The sequence below is a fragment of the Dromiciops gliroides genome, chromosome 4 (assembly GCF_019393635.1).
Source record: "Dromiciops gliroides isolate mDroGli1 chromosome 4, mDroGli1.pri, whole genome shotgun sequence".
Classification (NCBI taxonomy): domain Eukaryota; kingdom Metazoa; phylum Chordata; class Mammalia; order Microbiotheria; family Microbiotheriidae; genus Dromiciops; species Dromiciops gliroides.
Genome location: NC_057864.1, coordinates 418,221,829 through 418,245,982, shown reverse-complemented (window position 1 = coordinate 418,245,982; position 24,154 = coordinate 418,221,829). Strand labels below are relative to the sequence as shown.

The window sequence follows — 24,154 nt, the reverse complement described above, 5'->3', positions numbered from 1 at the left end:
ATATCAAACAGAAGGAAAAAAGTTAAATTTTTTTAGATAGGGACATCTCACAAAACTAATCAGAAAACTAAACCATGCTACCTCTGTCCAAGTTAACATTTTAATTACTACATTTATGCAAGAACACAAGGTTCTCTTGTATACTACAATATGACAAAAGCAATTCAACACACCAAAAAACACAAGGAAAAATTTTAATAAAGGAAAATAATTGAAGGTTATGACAGTGTGTTGAAGGGCTGATTTGGAACACTTGTAACAAAAATGTCAGGAATCCCAAAGGGTTTTAAAAGCTAAGAGTAAAGAAGAAAGACCCTCTTCTGGAGGAATCTCTCCCCAGTTATCATAAACTGATTGACAGGAAGAACACTGAAATCCCTGAACCATTCTTTCTCCATTTTTTCCTATTGTTTCTTGGGATTCAGACTGAAAAACTTCACCTCTCTATTTGCAAATATTTATCCCTTTTACAACTATACTTAATGTCCAAAGTATGTTCAGCTATACTGTGGTTAGTTCTACATTTTCAAAGAGGACCAGCAACATCAAGGGAGATGTCTTGATTTGCAAGTGAACTGTATTTAAGTGGGGCAGATTTGCACAGTCATCAGCCTCTCTCTTCATCAAAGTTCAGGGGAAAGACAAAAATCAAGATTGGGGATGGCCCAAGATACAGCGTCTGGCCAAGCACTCCACAGAGCCTACTTCAGCTGCCTTCATGGCTGTTGGAACACATTCTTCTCAAGCGCTCATTCCACCAGGGAATATCTTCACATGCTTGGGACAGACATCCCCCTTTAACTCATCAATGGGTTTGAGCCCTGTCACCCATAACCTGGTTTAGCCCATTTGCCAAGACAACTCTACCAGAGTGTGTCCACTGCACACACCACAGCTTCTTGAAGCCATCTGTGCAAGGAACACTAGCCCTCTGGCTTGCAGAGCCCTTTTCGGGGCTGTTTATCCACATCTGGTGCCACTTGCCACCCAACTCTCAGATTGCCTCTTAGACAACTGAGTAATGGTTGAACTAATTGTGGTATATGTAATGGAATATTTTTATGCCATAATAAGCGAAATACTATAGTTGTGAAACATGGAATGTATTGTTTTTAAAAAAAAAAACATTTAAATTCATTATTTCTTTAAATTTTGAGCTCCAAATTCTCTCCCTCCCTACTAACCCCTCCCTCAGTGAGAAAGCAAGAAATATCATGCAAAACATTTCCATATTGGCCACATTTTTTAAAAAATAAAGTGAAAAATTATACTTCAGTTTGCACTCAGAGTTCATCAGTTCTCTCTTTGGAGGTGGATGGCATTTTTTCATCACGAGTCCTCCGGAACTGTCTTGAATCATCATTCCAGCATTGCTGTTACTGCACATAGTGATTTCTTAGTTCTTCTCAGTTCATTTTGCATCACTTCACATAGATCTTGCCATGTTTTTCTGAATCCACTCCCTTCATGATTTCCCACAGCACAATAGTAGTCCATCACAATCACATGCCACAACTTGTCCAGCCATTCCCCCATGGATGAGCAGCCCTACGCTGCCTAAGTCACTACTGATCAGAAAAAGGCGATTGAAAACAACTCCGAGGTGCCACCTCACTTACTGGGAACAACAAACGCTGGAAGAGATGAGGCCAAAATAGGTACTGGTCCGACTATTCTGGTTTGGAACTGTGGACATCTGAAACTTTGCCCAAAGGGCTAGAAAAGTGCACACCCTTTGACCCAGAATTCCAATACTAGCTCTGTATTCCAGAGAGATAAAAATAAAGAGAAAAGGACCTCTGTGTACAAAAATATTTATAGGAGCTCTTTCTGTGCTGGCAAAGAACTAGAAATCAAGGGGATGTTTAGCTACATATAGTCCCACAAGAAACATAAATTTAAGAACTACTGCAATAGTAAAGAACAAAACACAACTGTGTCGCCCCCCCCCCCCCGTAACTACTTTATTTTCATGTGTCTAGCACTAATAATGACAGGGTAAAGTTCTGAAAAGTGAATCTTACAAATTTTAAAAGCAGAAAAAGCTCAAGAGTATGAGTCTGGTGGCTGGCAATTAAAGATCCAGTCAGTTACAAAGTCTTGTTCCACATCTTAATTCCACATCTAGAAATCTTACATCAATTCACTTCTCTTTAATTACTGACTATTCTAGTTCAAGGCCAAATCACATCTCCCTTGGTTTAATGCCAAAGTCTGTAACCTAGTATTCCTGCTTCTACTGTCTGTCTCTTCTCTCCAATACAATCCTCTACAAAGCTATCAAAATAAATACCCTAAGGTACCTAGGTATTCATGGTGCTCCCCTTCTCAGTAAGTTCCAACGTTACTCTACTGCCTGAAGGATAAAATCCAAATCTCCTCTTCTTGGCATTTAAAGCACTTCACGATCTGGATGAAAATCACTTCTTCAGCCTAAACTTACTATACATTACTCCCTTTCACAGGCTCTACTTTCAAGTAAAACTGGCCTACTTCCCCAAATTCAGCATTCCATCTCATGTAATAAATTTAAAGTTACCACAATTGGATAACTGTTACAACTGTGCAACTACTTCAAAATATCTCACAATTATCCCACAGGGCTCTGTCCTGAACCCCCTTCTAGGAAACAATTTGAAATACAAATAAAATGACTTAAAATATTTATACCCTTTGACACAGAGATTTCACTTCTGGCTATATACTCCAAGAAGGTAGCTGACAAAAAGAAAGCTTCCATATACATAAAAATATTTTATAGCAGCAATTGCAGGATCAAAGAACTATTTTTTAAAAAGTAGATCGGGGGCAGCTAGGTGGTACAGTAGATAAAACACCAGCCCTGGATTCAGGAGGACCGGGGTTCAAATCCAGCCTCACACAATTGACACTTACCCTGCACAAGTCACTTAACCCTCATTGCCCCATGCCCCCCCCCCAAAGATTGATTCATTAATTGGGGAGAACAGCCAAAACAAATGGTACATGAATGTAATGGAACATTACTGTACTAAAAGCGGTGATCATGATGAATATAGAGAAGTATAGAAAGACTTAAATGAACCCAAAAAAAGTGAAGTAAGCAGAGCCAGGAAAACCATTTGCACAGGGTCAACAATAATGTAAATGGAAAGAACAATCTGGCCTCTAAAATTTTCCTTTTCTTTTTCCTGTAGCTCACTTTTTTTTTCCTTCTTAAATAAAAGGTTTATTCACTCCAGGATCAGGATAGTTGCTCAGTTAGAGACCAAAGCCCATGTCATCATCAGACTCTTCTGACTCCTCCTTCTCCTCTGCAGCAGCAGAGCCAGCACTGGCAGCAGCAGCAACAGCAACAGCACCACAGGAGGACATGGAGGCCAACTTACTGCTCCCGTGTGGTCACATCTTTGTTCTTGCCGCTCAGCTCGCAGATAACCTTCTTCACACGCTCCTCGTCCGTCTCGATGCCCACGCTGTCCAGGATCTTCTTCAGGTCCCTGAGTTGGGGGAGTCGTTGCCGCCAAGGACAGCCAGGAGGTAGGCAGCTGAGAAGTGCATGTCGGCGGTCTAGGCTCTACTCAGGTTGGGTCCGAGGTTGCAGCGGGCCCACGGAGAGTCTGACCACAATGGTGTGAAGGCCGGGAAAAGCTCACTTTTTTTTTTTAAATAAACATTTTTAAAGTTTTGAGTTCCAAATTCTATCCCTCCCTTTGAGGCACCTTTTTATTAACTCAAGCTTGTATGTGTCTGTTTCAAATATTTTTTCTACTGTCCTCATAATTTTCCTAATCCCTTAAGGCAAAATTCTGCTCTTGCCCCTCTTTTCTTCTCTTTCTATGTGTTCCCTTGGAAATATAGTCCTGCTATTGTTTGAAATGTCACCTCTTTGTAGAAGCTCTCAAATCTAAATCTCCAGCCTTGATTTCCAAGATCTGAATTTAAAACTACCTAAAAGACAAGAAACAGAGGTATTTCCTATGCACCTCAAACTCTGTACAACTAAAATCAAACTTATTATTGCTTCACATAAATCTGCTTTTCTTTTTAACTGCACTGTTTCTGTTAATGCCGCCACCAACATACACTTAGTCTCCTGTACCTGAAACCCTGGCGTTTTAGCTCTTCCCTCTTTCTCCCTTATCATTTGGTTACAGTCCTATCCATTTTGTCTCTACAATCTTTCTTTCACCTCTCATTATTACCCACTTGCACTACTCTCTTCATATGATAACCAGTCTTCTGTTTCTTAGGGGTAGATCACTCTTCTACTCAAGAATCTTCAATGGCATCCCATTCCATACCAAATGAGGTCCAAACACCTCTCTCTCTGGCACTCCAGACCCTCCAAACCTGGTGCCTCCATAACCCAACATTCCTATTGTTACCCGTTATCACCACTGCCCTGCACAGGCTGTCCACACTCTTCCAATTAGAATACTATGCCCTTCAAACATTCCCTGAACTGTCCCAGTTATATCTCTGTTCATGCTATTTCCTATTAACTGAAATGTTTTCTCTCCCTCCCCCTCTACCTATTAAATGCCCACTCATCCTTCAAAGGCCAACACAAATGTGATGAAACCTTCCCTGATCCTTCCAGTAGGTAATAAACTTCCTTCCCCTGAACTTTACACAGAACTTTGTTTTCAACTGTTGAGTATATTTATCCTATATTACTTTAGGTGCTAAGAACTTTTTGGGGGGGCAGGGCAATAGGGTTAAGTGACTTGCCCAGGGTCACACACCTAGTAAGTAAGTGTCAAATGTCTGAGGTAGGATTTGAACTCAGGTCCTCCTGAATCCAGGGCCAGTGCTTTATTCACTGCACTACCTAGCTGCCCTGGTGCTAAGAACTTTTGAAGGAACATTAAAGTGAGCAGTCTCCAATCAGTGATGACACTTCTAATACAGATGCAAAAGATATTACATATACAGTAATTAGATTTGATATGTGAAATAAGAGAAGAAATCAAAGATGATCCAGTGATCTGAAGTATGGGTCATTAGGAAAATGCTGTTACAGTGGAGAGAGAGATATCAAGAAGAGAAACAAATTTAAATGGAAAAATCAGTTAATTTTAAACACGTTAAATATGAGTTGCTAAGAAGCTCTTTAGGACAGGGGTATCCAATGAGCAATTAGAAATTCAAATATGGCATATGATCTTAAGAATTATAATAAGGCTGGAGATCTTAATTCACATACAAAATCCTATTTACTTATCACTGAAACTTGGCAGGATGCAACTCATGACTGGAATGAAGCTACTTTAGGGAACACACTGTTCAAATATAACTGATTAGGCAACATTAAGCAACACTGTATACCAAAAAGATCGGGGTGGAAATTAATTAACCTAAGAGGAGGGAAGTAAGGCAGAAGGCATTTGGAAGAGGCTCAAAGGAGGAAGAAAAGGGGGCAAAGTGGTAGGAGTAGACCATAAATAAGCCTTTAGGCTAGTGAAAAAAACAGGATAAGGAATTTCTCACATAAATCACAAAGTTGTCAAAATCAAATGATTATGGTAGTAATGGAGATATCAATTATCCCACAGGGAGATACCGCTGGGAGACACCTGCTGGTGGTCTCTCCCTCTGCTAGAAAACAGGACAATCGAAAAGTTCTTTATTTACTTTGCTGATAAATTCATCTTTCAAAAGCCAGAAGAAAAATAGAGGACTGTTATTCTGAACTTGCTCATGAGAAATAATAAGAAACTGGTGATTTGGAAATGATAAGAACAATGAACCTGAGATTTCTAATTTCACAAGAGATAGAGGGGAACACTAAATAGTTTGACACATAACCATAGCCTTTAGGAAAGCAAATTTCATAGAGTTCAGATACAAGATAGGCAAGTTCTCATAACAAGATTTCTAAAAATTAAGTTGATTCAAGAGGAATGGGGGAATCAAAAATAAAATTCTAGCTGTGCAATTATAACTGATTCTAATGACTTTAAACAGGTTGGTTAGAAAGCTCTACAAGGATATACATAAGCTATGTAAGGGAAGGGAGGGTGGCTGGCACAGAGAGGGCTGGCAACTTAAGACTACTGCATAAGGCAAAACCCTCTAAGACTGGTATCAGGAAAACAATGAGCTGATGTTTCTGATAAATGCTAAAGATAACAAAAAGGGTTTTCTTAAAAAAAAACTATTATGTTGAGAACAAGAGGGATATCAATGAAAGGGGAGGAAACATGCTTAGGGTTGCTGAAAGAACTATGGTATTCATACTATAAAGGCTAGCGAGATTACTTGGTAAAATCTAGATTGCATTATTCAAGAAATGGTTTGTATGCACTTGAAACTGAATCACATAATGGGTTCCTATTCAAGATGGCTTCTGAATGGGGCAGCTAGATGGCGCAGTGGATAGAGCACCAGCCTTGGAGTCAGGAGTACCTGAGTTCAAATCCAGCCTCAGACACTTAACACTTACTAGCTGTGTGACCCTGGGCAAGTCACTTAACCCCAATTGTCTCACTAAAAAAAAAAAAAAAAAGATGGCTTCTGAGGTTCCTTCCAATTCAGATTCTGCAATATCAATAGCAGTATCTTCTCTATATACAAAACATGAAGAAAAAAAGGAAACTGCAGCTAAATAGAAATAAAGATGACTCACTATCTCCTTGAAGGGGCAAACAAGTTGGTCAAATTAGTTTCATTGTACATCCAAATGCAACAAGAAATAATTCCATGTAGACAGCTGGTCAACTTGTATTCAAATAAACAGGGAAAAAAGACAATCACGAAGTAGTTATTGCAGATTAAGTACCAAAATCTTTTGCAGAGAATGAGCAGATAGAAAATTTCTATAAAGAATGCAATTAAACTCTAGACTAAGTGACACATAACTTAATATTCAGTGACTTCAATAAAAAGGTGGGTATGAAGGAAAGCAAAAAAATAAGTTGGAAAATAATAAATAAGTTGGTTCAGGATTAAAAAATGTCTCACATCTATATTATCAATACCTTCACCAAGAAGATGATGGGCATGGCATGCAAAAAGTAACACCACAAAACAAAATTGCAGATAGCTTAAAAGGTTGAAAACGACTAGTTAAAGATATGTCATTTTCAAATCAGTAGTGTTCAGACTTTTGACTTAGAGCAAAGATCAAAATCAACACCAATAAAAAGGATGAAGTTGAGAAGACAGCATATAATTACTACAGCTTCAACCTCACCTATTCAAATAAGTCACTGACTCCAAAAAAATGGGAAATGAAGTAAGTAACTAACAACAACATACACTAAAACCATTTCCAATGGAAGTTCTATCAATATGAATTGCCACAACTGCCCAGGAACTCCTTCAGCCAGCAAACATTTGTACCTCTTGCAAAATAGAAAGACTTGGCAAGTAAAAGGCAACACTTTTTAAAAATAGAAAGTCATTTTACATAATTGCACATGTATAACCTATATCTGATTGCTTACCACCTCAGGGAGGAAGAAAGAAAGGGAGGAAAAGAGGGATAAAATTTGGAACTCAAAACTTTAAATAAAAATGTTTATCATTTTTAAAAACACAATTGTTTTCTAAAGACTGTAGAATTTAATAATAGCAGCACCTATCTCAAAAGTTTGTTGTGCATGACTTACACGGAAATGTGTATTGCATGATTACACGTGTATAACCTATGTCAAATTGCTTGTCTTCTCAATGGGGGAGGAGAAAGGGAGAGAACTGGGAACTCAAAATTTGAAAAAAATGTTTAAATTGTTTTTAAATGTAATTGGGGAAAAATGCTAAGTTACCAAAATAAAATAAAATAGAAAGTTATCTGTATAACCTATAGAAGAAAATGGTGAAATATCATAAGTATTGCCTCAAAACAAGAAGCAAAAGAAGGAAAAATTAATTGAAAGAACCTGTAACACCACAATCTCTGAAAAATCAAAATTGAAAACAAAAACAATGGTGAGATTACAGTGGGCTTAAATATACTCTAATAAATAAATGATGATTTGTAGACAATGTAACAAAAGGCATAAGAAATCATCCACAGGAGATATAGAATCAGGGAAAAAAAAGTGGACCTAGGGGCAGCTATGTGGCACAGTGAATAGAGCACCAGCCCTGGAGTCAGGAGGAACAGAGTTCAAATCCGGCCTCAGTCACTTGACAACTTACTAGCTATGTGACCCTGGGCAAGTCACTTAACCCCAATTGCCTCACCTCCCCCCCCCAAAAAAGTGGACCAGTTGTAGCAAAGAGAGATAATTGACAGCTCAAATGCTGCAGTAGTCTTACACATAATGGATGTGAAAAGACCTAGAGTATGACCTCCTAACACACTGGGTGAACCCTCCAGCAATTATTTTTGGAAGAGCATAAATAAGAGTTGAACAAGATGAAGTGATGTATGTGGTTTACAAACATACAAACTATCATTGGAGGGATATCTACTAAGTATTAAATTATAAGTTTTGACCTTAGAGGCAAGAAGAGAGAAAAGGGAGAGGATACCAAGAAAAAGCACTTATAGTACTTATCTTCAAAAATTGGTTGGACTTTTCATTGAAAGGGGGGAAAATGAAGTCAAAAAGTCACTCGGAGGGGCAGCTAGGTGGCATGGTGGATAGAGCACGGCCTGGGATTCAGGAGGACCTGAGTTCAAATCCGGCCTCAGACACTTGACACTTACTAGCTATGTGACCCTGGGCAAGTCACTTGACCCCAACTGCCTTACCAACCCCCCCCACCAAAAGTCACTAGGGATGTAAAGAGCTATATAGCTCTTTACATAGTTCCAATTTTTATAAAATATAAATTCATTGAGGGAAAGAACTGTCTTGTTTGTATCTCATCTCTAGCATCTGGCACAGAATCTAAAACATGTTTAATAACGAAATGATTCACAACTGGGGGTGAAGGGGAGAAGCTAAAGGTACCTCAGTACCTTTAACTGAGAAGAGACATTGGCTGTGGGTTAGCATTTTGACTCCTTTTCATTCTTGTAAACTACAATATTTACCAGGGGCAGCACAAAAATAATCTTCATAAAGCACATGCCTGATGTACATACAGGTAGCAGTAAAAAGACATTTCCCTCTAAATTCTTTTTCAAGTCTAAATTTCTATGATGTTATCATTCACATAGTAGAAGTGAAATAGTGCGGGTACAAACTATCAGATCCTATCTATTCAACAACACAGTCAACATATGTTTGGAATGTTGTTGACAAGTGTAAACTTCTGGTTTTATCAAAACTTAGCACTGTTTTGTCTCCTCCTAGAGATGCAGAATAAACTGTGGGGGAAGGGAAAATTGATGTTACAGAATAGCAAGATTATTAAAGATAACATTATCAGACCTATTCCTTTGAAAACTTTTCCCCCTATGTTTTATGTTTACTGTTGGACCCAAACAAATACAGACTGGAGATAAAGATAGAACCTGCATTTGAACAATCCTCACATAAGTGGAAAGAATTCAAGAAAAGAAGAGAGAGGAAGGAGGTGGGTGAGCAAACTTTTGTCATGAAGTACCATCTGAAACACCTCAAAGGTGAAAATGTGGGGAAAAAAAACAGTTCAAAGAATAAAAACTAGGAAGTGATGTCCAGTTTGAAAACTAAATTGCTAAGAAGCACTCCAACCCAAACTACTTAAAGATTAAAAATAGGGTCAAGAATTAGGAACAAATGAAGAAACACCAGTCGTTTACTTTAAACTTAAGAATATGATCAAATCCAGAAATGGAATTAAAGTAAAGTGAGGTAACATTCCAAAGCTCAAGAACCTTTATAGAGCTTTGTTGAAGGAAAACACTAGATAGACAAAACATAATTCCCTAAGACTCAGCAGAACAACCATGTACAAACAGAAATGGACTGTTTCTATTCAAGGGATAAAATCTTTTATCCTGGAATAGTTTTCTTCTGCCACTAAGAACAAAGAAAACTTTCTCAGTAATCATTTTGGTTTTACAGAGTTCAGCAGAGAAGTCATTTGTAAAATAGGGGAAATAGTGCTAAGGGTGGTATATGGCTACATGATATTCAACACTTATAATTCCACTTATTTTACTATTGGCAAACTACTTTGAATGGGGAAACAGGGATCTTCTGAAGGAGACAGGAAGTACTAGAAGGTTAAAAAAATTCTCGGGGGAGCTAGGTGGCGCAGTGGATAAAGCACCGGCCCTGGATTCAGGACTACCTGAGTTAAAATCCGGTCTCAGACACTTAACACTTACTAGCTGTGTGACCCTGGGCAAGTCACTTAACCCCCATTGCCCCGCAAAAAAAAAAAAAAAATCTCAAAAATTCCAGCAATAAAATATTCATTTGAATAAATAAGCTCCTTTCCTGTGATATAAATATCTGCAAGAAGAGCTATATATCTCTGTCATTTATACATAAAAGTGAAGCTGTTCTAATAACACCTGATTTAATGAGTCAAAGAAAAAGAAAATTTTGATAGTGAGGTGAAGGAAAGGAAATCCAGGCCTATACCCACAAAGAAATCAAAAAAGAGGAAAAGGAGACATAGGCACAAAAATATTTATAGCAGATCTTTTTGTAGTGGCAAGAATTGGAAACTAATAGGATGCCCATTAATTGGGGAACAACTAAACATATTATGGCACATGAATGTAGTAATGGAATATTATTGCACCATAAGAAACGATAAAAAGGGATATTTTCAAAGAAATCCGAGACGATTTGTGTGAACCAAGAACTCCCTCTTCTCCCCTTCTCCTAATCTCACAATACCCAAATGCATTCTGCTACCATCTCAACCTTTACCCTTGGATCACATGAAGAGGAAGCCCTTTGCCAAGACAAAACCCTCTATATTGTGATTGATTTATTCATTCTATATTGTGAATCAAGTGATTAATTCCATAATATCCCAACTTCTCCAGCAGACTGCTTTCTCTATCTTCTTCTCTCACTTATCTTCAATCATTCCTGTTGACTGGCTGCTCTCCCGCTGTCTATAAAAATGTTCATGCCATTCCCATCCTCAAAAAACCTCAACTTGATCCATCCATCCTGACTACCTATCATCCAATATCTCTCATACCTTTGAGAAGACCATCTACAATCAATGCCTATATTTCCTTTCTTCTCATTCTCTGAGGTCTCTCTAGTGTGGCTTCTGACTTGATCATTCAAACAAAACTGCTGTCTTCAAAGTTACCAATGATCCCTTAATTGCTAAATCTAATGGCCTTTTTCTCAATCCTCATCTTTCATCTCTGCAGTCTTACACTATCAATCATCCTCTTCTCTTTGATACTCTCTCCTCTAGGATTTCCTGACACTAGTCTACCCTGGTTCGCTTTCTACCTAGACACCTGGTCCTCAGTCTCCTTTGATGGATCTTTGTGCAGGTTGTGCCTATCAAGTGTGGGTGTCCCTCTTCTCTTACCCTCTATTTCAACGGATGTTCTCATCAGCACTCATGGATTCAATTATCATTTCACTAATGATTATTCTCAAATCTACTTATGCAGCCCTAATCTCTCTGTTGACCTCCACTCTCACATCTCCAACTGCCTACTAGACATCTAAATTATCCTCTAAACATCTTAAATTCAATCTTTTTTCAAAACCTCCCCTCCTTCCAAACTTATTACTGTCAAGAGCACACGCATCCTCTCTCAGTCATCTTGGCTTACAACCTAGCAGTGATCCTCAACTCCACACTCTCTCATTCCCCATATCCCTTCTATTACAAAGTCCTGTCAATTTTACCTTTGTAATATCTCTCATATGCACTCCTCTATCTTTGCTGACATTGCCACCACCCTGCTGAAAGCCCACATCATCTCAACTTGGACTACTGAACTAGCCTGCAAGTAATCTTCCTAAAGTACAAGTTTGATCATGTCATTCAGCTACTCAATCAACTCCAGTGACTCCCTTGCTTCTAGGATCAAGTATATCCTTTGTTTGGCATTCAAAGCCATTCATAATTTACCCCCCTTCACTACCCCGCCCCCCCCCACACACACACAGTGATCCAGTGGCAGTGGCCTCCTTGCTATTCCTCAAATAAGACACTCCTTCATCCAACTCCAGGCATTTTCAATGGCTATTCCCATGCCTAGAATGTTTTCCTTCCTCATCTCTGCCTCCTGGCTTTCTTCAAGTCTCAGCTAAAATCTTACTTTATAAAAGAAACTTCTCCTTTATAATGCAGATTCCATTCCTCTCCTGACTACCTTCAATTTATCTTGCTTGTCCATAGTTGTCTAAATGTTGTCTCCCCTATCAGCTCCTTGAGAACAGGGACTAGCTTTACCTTTCTCTGTATCCTCAGCACTTAGCACAGTGCCTGGCCATAGTAGATATTTAAAATGTTTATTGACTGACTTTAGGAAATTGCAGTGTTTTTAATATCTTCAAGCTTTTCCTTGAAGTAAATTTCATCTTTTAACACCAATATTCTTTTGGTGATGCTATAAGGAATGAGTAATGATAAACCAGTCTCCAAAGAATTAGTTGAGGGTCACTCAAAGGTTAATGGAAAGAAATTTGGCAGGGTAATGCTTCCAAAAAACAACTATGCAGGAGAAGTTATGCATAGGATATTACCAGGGACAATAAGAAAAGGAGGTCTGTCAGTCAAAGCAAGAGTAAGGGATGGTTAAGTGACTTAGAAGAAAATACTCAATATTAAATGGACCCATTGTGGAGAATTTATTGGAGGACCTAGACATGAGTTGTACCAGATGACAGATGCAGATAGAGGATAAACTGTGTCAATGGAAGGAAAACCTACCTTGATGAGATTACAAATCCATGGAAATATTAGATTATGCATTATCAAGATACCTACCACTTCATAGGTATCACTGAAATTTAGTGCAACTCATTACTGGAGTATGGCAAAGGTTACCTTTTTCTAAAACAGGAATTTTTAAACAGAGGTTCACTGATAGATTTTTTTGGAGGGAAGGGCCAGACTTTTATGGGGAGATAATACATCTTAATTTTCACTAATCTCTAACTGAAATTTTTACCACTTTCTTCAATTATGTATATAGGCCATAAACATCTAGCATAGAGACATGCGGCAGTAGTACATAATATACTGTCCTGCCAGAAGGAAGAAAGATGAATTACTGAACAACTCAAAGCTGCCTTTTTTACTATGACAACCATTTTTTCCCCTTAAGATCACAGGAACCTAAATAATCATGTCATCTTATATGCAGCAGATATAACTGCTTATATAACATATGTAATGATTGGAATGATGCCACCTACTGGAGACTTGCTGTGGGAAAGCTCCACCATAAGGAAAAGCCTATGCCATCTGTAACATGTACTCTATGCAGAGGCTCTCCCTTTGCAAGACTAATGTCAAAGCGTCAGTTCATGAGGAAAAAAAAAAATCGCCCCTCTGGACAAAACTTTCCTCTCTTCCTTTTCTATATTGTTGTTCACATATTATTAGTTAGCAATAGTTATATTCTTTTTACTGTTCCGTCAAAGAAACATTTTGTTTCTTGAGGAACAAAAGGGGGGACTGTAATGATTGGAATGATGCCACCTACTGGAGACTTGCTGTGGGAAAGCTCCACCATGAGGAAATGCCTCAGAGACATTGTGGCTTTTCCTTGGCGTCAGGAAATGACGTTTGCTCATGGGTGCTGTCTATCAAGGCTACCAGCCAATCAACTTGAGGAGCCTCCTATTTTCTGGGAGGAGACAGGAAGCAGGAGAGGGAGCCTGCGCAGAGAGCTCTGGGGCTTTTGGGGTTCCTGACTTGGTGGTGGTGGCAGCAGAGGACTTCACATGAAATTTGAGGAAAGATAGGAATGCCAAGCTGTTGGAATTCTGTTCTCAATCTTTTTCTTTCTGTTTTCCAATAAACCCTTAAAAACCTAAACTTGTTTTATCAGTGATTTTAGTCAGTTTCCCCCAAAACTGGGGGAACAGATTAGAATCCACATTTAGAATCTTAAATTACACACATAGTTGATGAAGATAGTCTGATCTGTGCCCTAGACTTTAGGAAAATACATTTCAAAGAGTGCAGAGCATAGATAAGTTCTATACCACAGCCCACAATTCTACAAGGGGATTCTTCTCACATGAGATCTGAGGTTTTTAACAATGATAATTCTGGTGAAGAAAAAGGGATTCTTTTTAAAAGGGAAACTACTAAGAATTGAAAAAAGACATGGCATACAGAAGATGGATGCAAATGTAGATATCCAAAGATGGCTATTAAAGATTGGAATGATCCTGTAAGAATATTAGAAAGGCTAAAACCCTAAATAAGCTGAAGCTTTAAAAGAAGGCTAAAGAAAAAAAAAAAGTGTGGAAGGGAAATTAGGTGATACAATGGATAGGACTGGCCCTGGAGTCAGGAAGACCTGAGTTCAAACCCAGCCTCAGACACTTACTAGCTGTGTGACCCTGGGCAAGTCAAAAGGGGAAAAGGCTTTAAAGAAAACAACAAGGCCCTTTTAGGTATGCTAAGGGAAAGAAGCTGATCAACAGAAACCTTTCTTGGGATAAATAGGAAAAACTACTAAACTCCTTTTTTGCTCACGTTCCCTCTGCCAACAAGAGAAGCCTTCACACTGGAAAACTGGCTAACAAGAAAGTAAAACTCAAAATAAATAAAGAGATGATAAGAGAGGACTTAGCTGCCCTAAATCAGTTCAAGTCACTGGATTTAGAAAAACTACACCTGAGGAGATTTAAGAACTACAAATGTGATGGAACTGGTGTCAGTGAGTTTCAAAACACAATGAGAGATGAGAACAGGAGAAGACATTGTATCCAAAGTTGGTTATAAGATGAATCCTTCAAACTACATGCCAGGGAAAACAATGTCAATTTCTTGTAACAATCACATGAAGAAATGTTAAAGGAATGGTCTGTGAGCATTTAGAAATGGAATCAGTGATCATTAAGAAGCAACATGGGTTCATTAAGAACAAGTTATTTGACAAAGATTCTCATGGTATTCTCATGGACAGCATGAAAAGATAGTAATGATTACAAATTCAGTTAGGGAATTCAAAATGGTTCAACTAAAAAACTGGTAATTAATGGACTGATATAAGTCTGGAGAGAGATCTCCAGTGGAGTCCTTGCTTTTGTTCTATTAAACACAGATGTCATACTCATCAAATTTGCAAATGACAAGAAAGGTTTGAATTCAGTCACCAAATATTTAAAGGGCCACCACCTGGAAAAGGAATACAATTTAGCTGTGTTGTTCAGAGGGCAGAACTAATACTAATGAGTATAATTCAAAGAAACAAATGAGCTCAACCTAGGGAAAAGCTTTCTAATAAATTGAATTATCCAAGAATGTAATGTGCCTCGATCTCACAACTACAAGAAACAATCAAGCAAAGGCTAGAAGACCTTGTCAGGGATGATGTTTGAAGGGATTCCTACACTGGAAGGGGAATTGCAATGGGTGAGCACTAGGTTCAACTTTAGAGTTCTATCAATTTACACTTATATTTCAAAATTGTTTATTAAGTGTTACCTCAAAGAAAATATTAAAGAATTACCTCATTGCTCTGTAATGGTGGTTTTCCACTTTTCTTACTGCAGAGAAAAAAAAGAGAATGATTTACTTTGAGTTTTTGAAGTTTTACTGATGTGTTTTGTTTTTTAAACATTTAAAGATTACTTTCATCCCAAGGTCTCTTGTAACAAAGTAAAACAATTAAGCAAAACTAACAATACAGTGACCTCATCTGAAAATACATACAATATTGCATATTGAAAACACCCCACCATCTCTATTTTTTTTAATTAATAGAAATCTATATTCATGTCCTCCCATTCACCCAGTTTAGAAAAGACTTCAAAACTTCTTGTTTTTATATTAATGTTAAAGAGTACAAAATCATTCTGATTGTGCATTTCACTCTAAATCAGTTTGTATAAATATTTCCATATCTCTCTGAAATATTTATTTTTCCTTTCCTTTGCTTTATTGATATGAATTATTTTTACATTACAAACATTTACAGATTTGTTTCTAATTCATAAGCGGTCTCTTTTAACACAGTAAAATTGTTAAGTAAAACTAATAATACAGTGACCCCCCCCATCTAAAAGTGCATTTTTGCACCTTTGTAGCACCTTTCCAACTTCTAATTTTTTAAATGAACAGAAATTTTTTCTTTTCCAATCCCATTTAATATATATGTGTGTGTATACATCAAAAGTCACAAAGGGGGGGCCGCTAGGTGACACAGTGGATAAAGCACCGGCCCTGGAGTCAGGAGGATCTGAGTTCAAATCCGGTCTCAGACATTTAACACTTACTAGCTGTGTGACCCTGGGCAAGTCACTTAACCCCAATTGCCTCACCCAAAAAAAAAATTTAAAAAAAGAAAAACAAGTCACAAAGAGATTTCAATATTTAATAACTCCTTTATTTTTTGTTTTTAATTTACAATACCATAGCATCATATGCAGTATATAAAGGGAATGAATTTATGTTATATGTGAAAAAGCAAATCTTACAAATGGCAAAAAATAAAGAAAAATAATTTTCAAAAAGTTATTAAAACATTGTGACTTTTGGCCTACCTCGTATATGTACATATGCATACGTGTGTACACAAACACAAATACATGTAGCTATCCATCACAGAAGCATGATGGATTTAGACTAGAAAATGAGACATACATAGGTATATAGGCACATAGATATATCTGCATAGAGCTACTGAGGGAATTTGTTTTGCTTGACTATACATATTTGTTTTATTGTTGCAAGCTCTGCCCATCATTAATATTTTACCTGATTTTTTGTAAATATTAAATGTTATTTTACTTGTTATTATCTCTAAAGATATAAAATAATAAACTAAAATATCAAATATGGATTTCTCCTCTTTTCCCACAAATTTACCACCCAAAGTTTGAACACAGGAACAAATATTGTATTGTCTTGCTTCCCTACCATTGCTCACATGTTCCCTTTGCTTAAAATGCCCTCCCTTCCCCAATTCACTCAGTGAGTGATTACCCATACTTTAATGCCCAACTCAAAATTCAGCTCTTTGGGGAAGTCTTCCCTTATCTACCTGGTTGGTAACCTTTCCCTTCAGACTTGACAAAAAATATATTTATAATGTTATAGTTATTTTACTTTCTTTTCTTCCTATTAAATTGTAAATTCTTTGACAGCATGGATTGTCTTATCTAAATTTCTATTTCCAATACCCAGGGAAGGGCTCGAAACAGGCGCTTCCACAAAGTATCTGGTGTCCTTATCTCTGCCCTTCCACAACAGCAACAAGTGCCAACAACAACTAGAGAAATGAAGAACTGAGAAAGCCAGATTATGTTTCAAGTGAAGCTGATGTTCCTCCACCTTAAAGGACCATTTTAGTTGAGTGAAGTATATTTTGACTACAAAGATAAATCTGAGTTCCCAAAGCTCTTTTCTTACAATATGGCCACAACACTAGCGGATACGTGAACCAGAAAGAACTAAGGCAGAAGCTACCACACCCTTTGAATACTAAAAAAAGACAATGGTTATGTAGTAAAAATTAATTCTGATTATGCTGACAAGATGAGGATAAGATATTTTATATACTAATTTTTTCATGAAATTCCTCTTTAATCATATCTACTTTTTTCAATGTAAACACAATTAATTTAAATCACTGCTAACAAAATCAAAACTAATGTGGTTCTGTGCCAATAATGTCATATACAAGCAATTTCAAATCTGATTCAGCTGGTGTAAAATCTCAACTAGAATATGATCAGATAACCATCACCATTAGTTGGCATAGTAGACACATAACATAAATTGACTTTATCTTCATATGGCTTTGAACACGAAGTGTGTAAACTCCAAACTGTTTGTCTATAAATTAAAAGTACCATAACAGTTATCACATTTCCCAGTGTTGTTTATTTGGACAAATATAATATAACAAGCTCATTTCCCCCAAAAAATGCAACTTTAGAAAACTGAAATAACATGAGAAAGTTGTAATTGTTTGAACTTTTCTAAAATAAAATTAAAATTTGTCTCCAATTTTTTGTCCCTGATATTTTGTAGAAAATAAACAGAAAAGTCATTTAAAAAGAAAATCCACTAGAGTAGCTGAAAGTAAAACAAAGACAACAGAGACAGCATAAAGTAAAAATATTGAAATAAAAGTAAGAAGTCCAAATCCAAGAAATACAATCTACCCTATGTTTATGATGAAATAAAAACACTGTTTTATCTGCTTTGTAAAAATGTTTTATCTGCAAACTTCATGAAACCAAATAAAGTGAAATGACTTCTAAAAAGTGTACATGCAGAATACATTGGCAAGCCAAGAAATTTTTTCTTCCCAGAGAAAATAAGATACTTTTAAGCAAATATAAATTTTTCAAAAATCATGCCTGTAACATCAAAAGAACTGCTTGAATTGTATAAAGGTGTTACAGAATTGCTAAATATAAGAACTCTTTATAGGAGAAATGTTGGAGCTACCTGAAGCTAGTGAGTGATGAAGTAGAAATGATGCAGATATCATGATGGGAAGCAGTATCACCCTTAAGTCTGAAGACATTTGCTACAAATTAAATGAGAAGCATAAATCTTCCTCTTCTGTACTAAAAGGGTATGATGAGACAACAGATATTAAAATGTCCCTTTGTTTACATATGTATAATACCTAAATGAAAGACTGCTGAAAATGCTATAGCATAAGAACTCTTCAAAATAACTGATAGGTTTTTTTGTTGGTTTTTTTTTTTTAAATGAAAATGATGATGTAGAACTGTATTGGACTTTGTACTGAGAACTCAAACAAAATATAAAATATAAATCTATAAGCACTAGTTTAAAACGTGGCCCCTCATGAAATCTAAATACATAACATTTTACAATCACATGCCGAGAAATAAAAGTGAAGAGATGAAATTTTAGCAGTTGTTACAACTTTATTAATGAAGAGTCCATTTAAAGGAAGGTTCTTTGGAAAACTGCGTGGCAATATAGGGGCAAAGCATTGGGCACTTTTATATTACTGTTAAACACAAAATACTTCAGTGCACTGAGGTTAAAGAAGAACCTGCCATTTTTCTTAGTAATAATAATAAAGATGAAGCAAATTCATTTTATAAACAACAAAAAAATCCTTAAATGTGCATGAACATTTTAAAATATTAAATATTTTAAATAAATCAATGCAAGATCCTCAAAATTCATAATGTGGTCCTGAAATGAAAAAACTAGCATTATAGATAATAAATTTACATTTATTTTTCTGATTTTAACAATACCTACCCTTTGTACAAAATGGAAGTAAATACTTTCTTATTAATCACCTGATAATATATATTTTATTTTATTTTTTTTAGTGAGGCAATTGGGGTTAAGTGACTTGCCCAGGGTCACATAGCTAGTAAGTGTTAAGTGTCTGAGGCCAGACTTGAACTCAGGTACTCCTGACTCCAGGGCTGGTGCTCTATCCACTGAGCTACCTAGCTGCCCCCAACCTGATAATATATAGAAATAATTCTCATTTGATTTTAAAGACCTAGAAATGTCTAAATATGAATGGATACAAAATCCATCAATCATAGACAAATATGATTCATTTGGTCTTACTTCATTTGAATAGGAATGGTTAATAGACTTGCCTGTTAGTATGTAACCCTCAAATCTTATTATATTTTAGTTATAAGTGGACTAAGATTTATCAGGTTTATTAGACAAAGCTGTACAAATTTTTTGCCATTTGTAATATCTAATTTGTATAAAACAAGTTTTTTCTGCTGACAAATATATTTCATTTTTACAAATTCTGAATAAAGTTTGAAAAAGAATTGCCATCTACAATATTAATGATGTTTCGAAAAACTCTGTGCCCTCAAAACCAAGTCAGTCCATTACTTAAATATTTTGTTATAAATATAAATATTGTAAAGAGCATGTCAACAACTAAACATGCTGACATTTAAGATTTGTATTCCCATAAACCTGTAATAAATTCTTAACTTCATTTGAATAAAATGTGACCTGTATAGATTGCTCTATAAAAAGGGTTGCTTTGGAAGGCCCAATATTTGCTATTTAAAAAATGGTTTGGAAACCATTGTTCCTGAAGCTTAATGGGCCTACCCAGTAACTCCTCACTACCAGCTGACCTAAACTGTCAGAGAACTTAGGCTAATAGAGATGGACATCTTTCCTTAATCCTCATTTAGGGAATCTTAGCACTTTCCCTCTCAGGGTGAAACAATACCAGACTCTCCCCTGAGAAATATTACATTAATTATATCGATAAAGATGAAAGAGGATACAAAGGAGAGCTATAGAGTTTAAGTGTTTTGCCTGTGGATACACAGCAAGTATCAAAGGCAGAATTTAAACCCAAGCTGCTGACTACAAATCCATCTAGTGGCTCATTACACTATGCCTCATTGCTTTTTGTTTGTTGGTTGGTTGGTTTTGTTTTGTTGGTTTTTTTGTGGGGCAAAGGAGGTTAAGTGACTTGCCCAGGGTCACACAGCTATTAAGTGTCAAGTGTCTGAGGCTGGATTTGAACTTAAGTCCTCCTGACTTCAGGGCCAGTGCTTCTCATTGCTTTTGCTAAGCTAAGCAACTGCCTCACAACAAACCTTTCAGGGTCAGGCAGCATGATTACTATTATCTTCATTTCACAATTAAGGAAACTCAGCAGGGCTAACTAGTCAGAGTTGGAAACTGAACTCACTCCAAGATCAATGAGCTTTTCACTACAGTATGCTTCTCTCTAACAGACTCAGTTTCATCCACCACCCTGTCAAACATTTACTTTGTTGGTTCCTATCTGCCTAACTAGCCTTGCTAATCTGCTGCTGCTCCATGTTGGCCTCATGTTTTTCAATCAATCCTGTATTCCTCCAAAGTCTGGGGCTCAGTGTTCTATCTTAACCATGGCTTATGTGGACCTCCTAATTCCCAAGTGTTCATTTTGTTGTTGTTGTTGTTTTACCATTTCCCAATCATATCATAATCTTCATCACCCCCTCTGGGGTCTTCTTGGCAAAAATATCACAGTGGTTTGCTATTTCCTTCTCCAGCTTAAGTTTTACAGATAAGGAACTGAAACATAAAGGGTTCAGTGACTTGACTAAGATCACACAGCTAGTAAATGTCTGAGGCCAGATTTCAACTCAGTAAGATGAGTCTTCCTGACTCTAGGTCCAGTATTCTATTCAGTGAGCCACCTACATGCTCCAGTAACCTTTTGGCCATTTTTTAAAGCCACTGGATCCCACACCTTTCCTGATCTTAACCTATCTTCCATGAATGTTTCATTTTCAATTTCTACTTAACTCTGGATTCTAGCTGTGCACCTTCAAATGACTACAGTTCTGTAACACAATTTAGGATGGGCAATGAACATGGGCCCCATCATAAACAGATAAGCCATCTATTCACTCCTAGTGGTAGTCAGGTTCAGTGACTTACAAAAATTAGGGAGATTAAAGCCAGAATTATAACCCTAACCCTAACAAATTCAAACATTTCATGGGCTTGAGGTCACAATGACAACTGCACCCATGCTTTTGCCAATATAAGGTGAACAGTTTCTGGTACTCAATAAGATAAAAGGCAAATTAATGTTCTGCCAAACTGATAAAAGAGTAAAAAAATATATAAGCTTTGAGAAAAAGAGATGTTTTATATTTTCCTTTTCCCCCATCTTCTATAGTGTTTTACATAATACCCTATACAGATTGACTCAAATCTACATTTCCAGCCCTCATTTTTCTCCCGAGTCCAGTCCCACATTTCCAGTTGTTTGCTGGACAACTATACCTGGATGACCCATAGGTATCTCAAACTCAGTATGTCCGAAACAGAACCTGCTTTCTTTCTACCAAAACCCAGCCCTCCTTATCCTAGGAGCAGCATATCTTCCTGAGTCCAAATCTGGCCTCAAACACTTACTAGCTGTGTGACCCTGGCCAAGTCACTTAACCTTGTTTGCTCAGTTTCCTCATCTGTAAAATAAGCCAGAGATAGAACTGGCAAATCCCTCCAGTATCTCTGCCAAGAAAACTTCAGAAGGGGTCACAAAGAGCCGGATACAACTAAAATAACTAGACAACAACCTTAGCCTAACTTCCCTTTTTGGGTCAAGGGCACTTCTAGTCTTTCACTCACCCAGGTTCATGGCCTAAGAATAGTCAAAACTCTCAGTAACCACACATCAAATAAGTTGCCATGTGTTGCTGATTCTACGTCAACAACATCTCTCACATTCATCCCTTTCTATCTATCCATATCATAACTACCTCACTCCTGAACCCATGTAATGATCTCTTAAGTGGTCTCTCTGTAGTCTCCTCCTTTAATCCATCCTTCACCCAGCTGCCAAAATAGACAGCCTCTAAGCACAGGTCAGACCACGTCACTGTCCTGAAGAAAGATAAAATATACCAATTCCTGCATTTGGCTCCAAAAATCAACAAAAGCATTCTAGGCATGAGGGACAAGGCAGTGCAAAGGCAAAAAAACGAAAAATAAAACACCGTGTGAGAAAGAGCAAGTAGGCCAGTTATGACTAAACCATGGCATACATGGAGGGGAGCAGCATATAAAGAAACAGGAAAGGTAGGAGAGGAACAGGCTGTGAAGAGCTTTAAACACCAAACAGAGGAGTTTGCATTTTGCATTTGATATTAAAGGTAACGGGGAGTCACTGTAATTTAAGTTGGGGGAGTGGGGGGAGTGAGGCAGAATGGGGGATGGGTGACATGGTCAGACCTATGCTTTGAGAATATCACTTTAGTAGCTCTGGGGAGGTTTCGAACTTGAGGGAAGTAAGAGCAATTTGGAGTATATTTCAATACTCAAGGTGGTGGTAAAAATTATTTGTGGTAAAGATTAATATTGCCATTTTTAGCGGACTCATTTGGGAGGGGCCACGCCTGGCCCACCCCAATGTTACATATGCTACTGAGGTCAGAAGGAGAACTCTCCATGGACAGTTTTTTTAAGGACCTCCCCTTCTGGGGGAGGAAAGATTGAACGCTCCCTAAAGGGAGGTGGAGGGTTCTTCCAGAACACTAGGCATTTCCTTGAATGCGGTCTCTGTCTGGTGGACTCCCCTTGCGGTGGTGGTGTGAGTTCTGTCTGTCTCCTGCGACTGCTGTTATGGTGGCTGAGGATTGAATAGGTTAAGTTTAGAGTTAAGAGTATTTATCTGTATTTCTATTTTCCTATTTCCTTATCTTTGATTTTTATTAGTTTCACCTTTGTTGTTTAATTAATTCCCAAGTAATAAAATCTGATCCTTTTGTGAACTAAAGCTTAGAGGCTCCTTTCTTATTGGCCTGGGAGAAATATCTAAAAAGGGCAGTTCAGAGGGAAGGGTGAACCTAAAAGGTCCCTCATATTTCCAGGACCCTAATATTAAGGTGAATCACCCAAATAACGCTCTGTATATCAAATTTTGGCCCTCACAAGGTGAGATGTGATGATGGCCTGAACTAGGCTACTGGCCATGCGAGTGGAGAGAAGATAACATAAGAGATGCTGCAGACAAAGAAAATAGCAAGATCTGGCAACTAAGCTAAAATGTGAGGTGCGGGCAGCTAGGTGGTGCAGTGGATAGAGCACTGGCCCTGAATTCAGGAGGACCTGAGTTCAAATTCGGCCTCAGACACTTAACACTCACTAGCTGTGTGACCCTGAGCAAGTCACTTAACCCCAATTGTCTCACATAAAATAAAATTTAATTTAAAAAAAAAATAAAATGTGAAGTGAGAGTGAGTGTGGGATCAAGGATGACAGCAAGATAGCTAACCAAGATAACTAGAAGGATTGCAGTATTGTAGACAGTAATAGGGCAGGTAGATAATATACCTAATATATTCTCTATTCTCCTCACCTCATAGGATGATAGATTTAAAGTTGAATGAGGCCTTAAAGATTAGATGATCTGACCTCCACATTTTCCAGATGAGGAGACTGAGGTCCAAATTAATTAAGTATCAGTTCATAAAAGGCAGAGCCAGGATTCAAATTAAGTTTTTTGTTTTCAAATCTAACTCCCATTCCACTGTATCATGATGCCTCCCAATCTTTGGAATCCAGTTTCTTTTCTCAAGGCTCAGTTCAACTGCCACCTTCTTCAAGAGTCCTTTCTAGGTTCCCCCAATTGGTGGTATCCTTCAACTGCTTTGCATTTATTTTTAGATACTGT

At 37.4% G+C, this 24,154-nt stretch overlaps 1 protein-coding gene and 1 pseudogene across 3 annotated transcripts in view; both read right to left on the bottom strand.

The window, feature by feature from the left end:
* Positions 1–24,154, bottom strand: part of ABCD3 (ATP binding cassette subfamily D member 3) — a 95,020-nt gene that overhangs the window by 51,173 nt on the left and 19,693 nt on the right. For all 3 annotated transcript variants that reach the window (XM_044001149.1, XM_044001150.1, XM_044001151.1), the window contains exon 2: positions 15,494–15,530. In XM_044001149.1, the coding sequence (XP_043857084.1) occupies positions 15,494–15,530 (37 nt within the window). The remainder of the gene's footprint in view (positions 1–15,493; positions 15,531–24,154) is intronic.
* Positions 3,224–3,540, bottom strand: LOC122753623 (annotated as a pseudogene).